At 42.2% G+C, this 6,321-nt stretch overlaps 2 protein-coding genes across 2 annotated transcripts in view; one reads left to right on the forward strand and one right to left on the reverse strand.

Moving 5' to 3' along the window:
• Positions 1–2,617, reverse strand: part of cep41 (centrosomal protein 41) — a 15,013-nt gene extending 12,396 nt beyond the window's left edge. Inside the window, exons 1-3 of the mRNA XM_035665685.1 lie at positions 2,524–2,617; positions 2,192–2,255; positions 2,039–2,086 (exon numbers count right to left, since the gene is read on the reverse strand). Coding sequence (XP_035521578.1) covers positions 2,039–2,086; positions 2,192–2,255; positions 2,524–2,556 — 145 coding nt within the window. The 5' untranslated portion in view covers positions 2,557–2,617. The remainder of the gene's footprint in view (positions 1–2,038; positions 2,087–2,191; positions 2,256–2,523) is intronic.
• A 485-nt stretch (positions 2,618–3,102) lies between these two features.
• poc1b (POC1 centriolar protein B) overlaps positions 3,103–6,321 on the forward strand; it is a 42,134-nt gene continuing 38,915 nt past the window's right edge. The window contains exons 1-6 of the mRNA XM_035664277.1: positions 3,103–3,447; positions 3,949–4,033; positions 4,455–4,626; positions 4,832–5,011; positions 5,400–5,507; positions 6,169–6,284. Of these exons, the coding sequence (XP_035520170.1) occupies positions 3,424–3,447; positions 3,949–4,033; positions 4,455–4,626; positions 4,832–5,011; positions 5,400–5,507; positions 6,169–6,284 (685 nt within the window). The 5' untranslated portion in view covers positions 3,103–3,423. The remainder of the gene's footprint in view (positions 3,448–3,948; positions 4,034–4,454; positions 4,627–4,831; positions 5,012–5,399; positions 5,508–6,168; positions 6,285–6,321) is intronic.

Genomic DNA, 6,321 nt, shown 5'->3' on the forward strand with positions numbered 1-6,321 from the left:
AGAGTAAAGTAATTACAATTCCTCCTGAGAGGGACATCAATCTGTGCACCAAATTTCATGGTAATAGATATTTTTCCCAATTTGCCATTTTGACATGAAATAGTAGGGTAAGGTCAAACAGAATCAGGGTGCTGTTGTTATATTCACTGGAAAGGCTCTGCTACACTTAGTTTGTATCATTGGCAATCATTGGCATTGGAGTTTACCTGACTTTTGGATACACCTTTTTCACAGCAGCCATTTTGACATTTTTTAAAGGTCTATGCATCCAACAGTTGTTGAGCCATTTCATTCAAAACCCACAAATGTGAATCTCGCAGTGGTGCTAGCGAAGAAATCAGGAGATAAGCAAAAGTCATTACTGGGAACCATGAACGTCTGTAAAGAATGATGTGCCCATCCATCTTGTAGATGCTGGTGTAGGTAGGTAAAAGTGATGCTTGAGGAAAATCTGGTTTATCCTGAGGGGAACATGAGCGCCTTTATCTGTTTGTTTTTTCTCGTTCTTTTCTTTTACTGTTTATGATAGTTTTAGTATAGTATAGCCAGTGTGCTTTGTATAAATTGTCTGTGCTAGGCCCTATGTGTTTTTTTGTTGTTTGCTTATTTTGGTTTCCTTGAATAATAATAATACATTTTATTTATACGCGCTTTTGTAAACACTTTACATAAAAAAACATAAAAGCAGCAAAACACATCAGACTAAGCTAAACATTAAAACCAATTTTAAAAAGGTGAGTTGTTGTCCGAGATTTGAATGTTGGAAGGTCGGTGCAGTCACGGATGTGTTTGGGGAGAGAGTTCCAGAGGGAGGGGGCAGCTACAGAGAAGGCTCTGTCGCCCCAGGACTCTGTCTAGGAAAGGTTAGAGAGGAAGGACCCTCAGAGCTCTGTCAGCAGTCTTGAAATATCTCAATGAGACCGGCCGCTGTAGCTGAAGAGAGCACAGTAACCACTGGTCTAACACTGTGATTGATAATTGCAAAATCCAGTAAAACAACTGTGATACGCCACTGAACACAACTCACCTGGGTCTTGCACATCCTCTTTTTCCTCATCCCCCTCTAAAGCCTCACTAAGCTTTAGATCTACCCGTTCTGTTCCCATGCTACCTTCCAGCCAAAGCTGCCACTACTACACCCACATCAGGCCGCTCAGGCAGCTTTATCTGCGCTACTGATACTGCTATTATCCACAGTGTGACCTCACTAGCGCACACTTTCTAAAAGACTCCTCGCTGGCACCTGAACAACATGTCCCGATAGTTTGTGTCCACTCACACAGGAATTATTGTGGACGGCAGCACAATCCTCCATTGGAGGGGGAAGGAATCGGTGTCACTTATCCCTGAGAAATCAGAGGACGGGTCAGCACAAAATGACCACTGTCCACAAAGAACTTATTTAACTGGGAAATATCAGTGGGTTAGGACTTCTCCAGTTTACCTCTTGGAGTACACGGGCAGACAGAGAAGAGAAACCCACAGATCCTTGGGAAAATGAAGTGCAAAGTTGGCAAATCTCACCTTAAGTGAACAGTAAATAGTTCTCATCCACACGACTAAGAAAAAGACCCTTAGGAGGGCTTATTTAGCTGGAGTTGGATCATGTGTGAGTTTTACACAATCCTGCCAAACTGGGATATTTGATCCACCTATTTGCATTTGGGCAGAATGGAAAGTGTTTATAAGACGCCAATGGACTGAACTAATGTCACTGGTCCCACAGTCTAGGGAAGCAATCCAGCAGCCTGGTGGACAGAGGCACTATTCTGTACTTACAGGTTCAAAACTTTGATCCAGGCTTGTGGAAGTGTCCTTTAGGAAGACACTGAAGCTGTCCCTATGTATAAAGGGACCCATTGTGAATTGTGAATCTCAGTAGTGGTGGGTTTGTTAATGGAAACATATCCAGCCACAATCAAACACCTCTCATAACGTTAACATGTGACATGTATGAGCACATGGGACAACGTGCATGTCGCAGAGTAGAGAGATAAAACACGATTCACACTGATTCCTCTTCAAAATAGTTACTCACTCTTTTTAATCTCCTCCAGTTTTTCCATATACTTTGAAAGGCTGCATCCTATTGTATGAAAAACGACAGTAAAGAGGCAAAAACACGTGTTAGTAAATGATGTCAGGCAACTAGTCTATGACACTGCAGTACATCTATACATTGACAGGATACCTGTGTCCAGCCTTGTTCGGACATGTTGATACTTAGCGTTTTTCGGTATCCTCTTTTTCATGTACTGGAAGGAGAAGACAACAGGGTTTCCGTTAGCTGTCTGACCACAAACATGAGCTAGAGAAGTGAGCCCGGAGCTTTTAGAAAGGTGCACTGTCGTTGATATGGTAACTTAACACTGGTCACAGCTAGCTAGCTAGCTTGCTAAGGTAGCTACACATTAGTTTGTGTTGGCCCACGTTGTATTGACAGGACGTGACGCTATCGACAGTGCAACGTTACCAGTCAGCGGGTCAAGAAAACAAGCAATGCGGCCTTTTAAGTAACGTTACCTCCACATTACCGATGCCCCGATTGAGCGACATCTTTTCAAACCCAAATGCCAAACATCAGTTTCCCAATGTTAACAACCTCGGCGTTGATTTGTCAGTGCTGTGTCACGGGCCAATCAGAGAAGCTGATACTGCGCCATCACCTACAGAGCGGTTTCATATGATATTGCTAGTTGCTTAGCAGCGGAAGACGCTCCACCTTAATGGCCTGCTGCATTCAAGTAACATAGAAATAACCAACACGTTTTGCGAAATAACGATGTAAACTTCATAAAAAGTGTTTTGCCTGTTGGCAGTGCCTCTGAGGTTAATATCTTATGCCCGTATCAGTCACCAAACGCTTACTTTACTTTACGTTACTTTTTATTCATGTTTTGATCATTTTACTTTTTTAAATTTGATGTTCACTTGCTGCGTGTCAATTCTTTCGAGTCAGTACGCAGAGCTTTGATTAATTTAATGTACTGTTAATTCTGGATTTCACAGTAAGTTACCATTGTGGCGAATGGTATTTTCATGTGGAGAATGGTATTTTAATAGTGGATTCTCTTATCTCCCTGTTTTGATATGTTTCCTGAATGCAGCACCACTCTCTTCGTTGCCACAAGATCAAGCCACAGGTGGCTAGATCTTTAGCTGTAGAAATAACGGCTTATTCGGCTGCTTATGCAAACTCAAAGCCCAGTTTTCATTTAGAGCTAAAAAAAAAAATCATCCAGAAACAACTTAACTTTAACTTAACTTTAAAGACTTTGGAACAGAGCACCGTATTATCTGACTTCGACAGGTCAGGTCTGACACTGCTGCCTGCTGAAGGCGCACTCTTTGACAGTTCATGGAAGTAACGTTGAGCAGCGGGCGGTTCAACTTTCCCTCTGACAACATTGGCTCTTTTACCAAATGCCTACTATGGCGTCTGTTTTGGTAAGTCTGTTGTTAATACGTCCCTACACTGGTGCTAATGGTAAGTTAGCTGAGTCGGCGAGTTTGCTAGCTGCGTCTCTGCTAAGAGGATTTGCTGTGGGGCTTCAAACACACACAGGGTCCACAGTGTTATAACATAGTGGAGTTGCTTGTTGGTAAATAACGGTCTTCAGCTCTTGACTGTTTTCCCTGAACGCAGCCATGTTTGGTCTGCTCAGTCAGGCACTGTCCCTTAGGGATTTCTTGCCCAGCCCTCCACTACTAGCAACACAGCAACACTGCTCTGTCAGTGCTCAGTATAGTTCTGACAGAAAAATGTGAGTTGGGGGATTTCCATCAGTCTAATCAGTTAGAAGAGCTGTTTTCCCATGACTGTGCTAGCCATGGGAAGACTGCCTCCTCTACCACCTATTTTCCAAACCTGTTGTGAACCAACATTTTGAGCAAACTATTGCTTAAAGGGCAGAGTTTTCCTCTCTGACTGAGGCACTGTCATTGCAGGAGGATCCAACCCTAGAGAGACACTTCAAGGGGCATAAAGACGCCGTCACCTGTACAGACTTCAGTCCAAACCGCAAACAACTGGGTAAGCTGCTTCACAGACTCACATTATTATTATTGTTCAGAAGTTCTTTGGCAGTGCGCAGATAGCTTCCCCTATATAAAAAAATAACATGTCACACTTTTGGCTTTCATAAAAAAAAAATCAAACATTGGTTTCACATCAAAACATTTATTTTGTCCTTCGCTATTACTTGGAACAGTTAAATTGATGTACAGTTATGTAGTAGCGTGATCATCATGACTGTAGTATTTAGTGAAATAATCATCATCACCTACTAGAATATTTGTGGACAGATTAGGCTCTCCTTTCATATGAGACGCAATTAAAAGTTAACAATACCTTTCCAAACACCAATAATGAAATCTACTGCAATCCTCCAGCAGGAAATCTATACAGTTTATTGGGCAAGTCCTAAATTCATCTTTCGTTTGTCTCCCTCTAGCCTCAGGGTCAGTGGATATGAGCCTGATGATCTGGAATCTAGCTCCAAAGGCGAGGGCTTTCCGCTTTGTGGGCCACCAAGACATCATCACTGGGTTGCAGTTCTCCCCCTCTGGTAACCTGGTGGCCACTTCCTCTAAGGACAGAACGGTCAGACTGTGGACACCTTCCATGTATGTTCACTTCTGCTGTTTTAATCAGGAACTTTTTGTGTACCGTAATATGAAATGTCAAACAAATGGTCTGGAAACTAAACTTAAGCTAAATCAGCAAGAGGGTCACACCTACCACGCAGGCTGAGGTTGCACGACATGTGTGACTGGTGGAGGCTACGTTTGGAGTCAGTTGCATTTAATGTTGCGTGTCTGTATTCCACAGTAAAGGAGATTCAGCAGTGTTCAAAGCCCACACGGCCCCTGTTCGCAGTGTTGCTTTCTCCCACGACGGCCAGAGACTGGTGACGGCGTCCGACGACAAGTCTGTCAAAGTGTGGAGTGTTCACCGGCAGTGCTTTGTCTACTCTCTCAACCAGCACACCAACTGGGTTCGCTGTGCCAGGTACCCAGCTCCACATCTTAATGTAACATGCTCTAGCGTGTTTGTGTGTGTGTCTTGTAGCTTACATGAAGATTTAACAACTTGGACACTTTCTGAAATAATATTTTATCTGCTCGCAAAAGGATTTTACGATTTTTACACATGACTTTTTACAAACCAAGATAATAGCCATGCGCTTCTTCTTAACATCTTGCACTCTCCTAGTCATTTCTTTTTAGGTGTTTTGAATCGGGCTCTATGTGAAACATCTGATAGAGATGAGTAGATAAAGTTCAGTGGTCAAGATTGGCTGCAGTGTGTACTGTAAGTGCCTGAAGCAGAGAACTGCTAAAAAGTTCATTTGGCCTCATTGGTATAAGTAGCGTATTTTGTCTTTTCCTTACGACAGATTTTCTCCTGATGGCCGTCTGATAGCTTCCTGCGGAGACGACCGTACCGTCCGGCTGTGGGACACGTCCACCAAACACTGCATCAACTGTTTCTCTGACTATGGAGGGTAAGCCTTATTCTTCTTGGCTTTAATTTTGCCATCACTTTGGGTTTTATTTTAATTATAGTGTTGTGACTAAAGGTCTGTTAGTTTGAGCCACTTAATCAAATAGTCTTTTTTTTTTGTCTTTCTAATTAGCACAATCCCTGGACATTAAAAACAAAATAAACTGTGTGTAGTCATTGCTTTGTCTCTCCCATAGATGGCATTGTTTTGTAATTTTTATAGGAATGTTCCGAGCCGATCTCAACAATGGGTATTAGCACTAATCAAAGCATTTTTTAACTGATCGGTATCCGCTATATTAAGCTTAACTTTACTTTGACTAAAGGCTGCACCAAAGCACCAACGCTGGAGGGAGAAACTCCCATCAGACAGCCATTTGTTATTTTACACTTTATTGTGAAAAAAAAACATTAAGGAGCAGCTTAGATGCAGGCATTTTCTTCTAGATACAATACAGAGCAATTTAATTGTCAAACATATACACTGGACTGATTTTAATAACCTTAATGTACCTGAAGTGTGCACTGCGCAGTGTATTATCTAACAAAATAAAATACTCTGGTGTTAAAAAAGCTTGATCAGGACATCCCTAATTATTTAAGCACCAGACTGTTAAACTGCTGCTGGTCACTGACTCCACTGAGTGTTTTTGATATTCCAGATCAGCGACGTTTGTTGACTTCTACTCAAGCGGCACCTGTATAGCATCCTCAGGAGCTGACAGTTCACTAAAAATCTGGGATCTACGGACCAACAAGCTGATTCAGCATTATCAAGGTATGTCAAAATGTCAGAGCTATAATAATGCTATATA

The sequence above is a fragment of the Morone saxatilis genome, unplaced genomic scaffold (assembly GCF_004916995.1).
Source record: "Morone saxatilis isolate NCDOM2014 unplaced genomic scaffold, NCSU_SB_2.0 Contig2, whole genome shotgun sequence".
Taxonomy (NCBI): Eukaryota; Metazoa; Chordata; class Actinopteri; family Moronidae; genus Morone; species Morone saxatilis.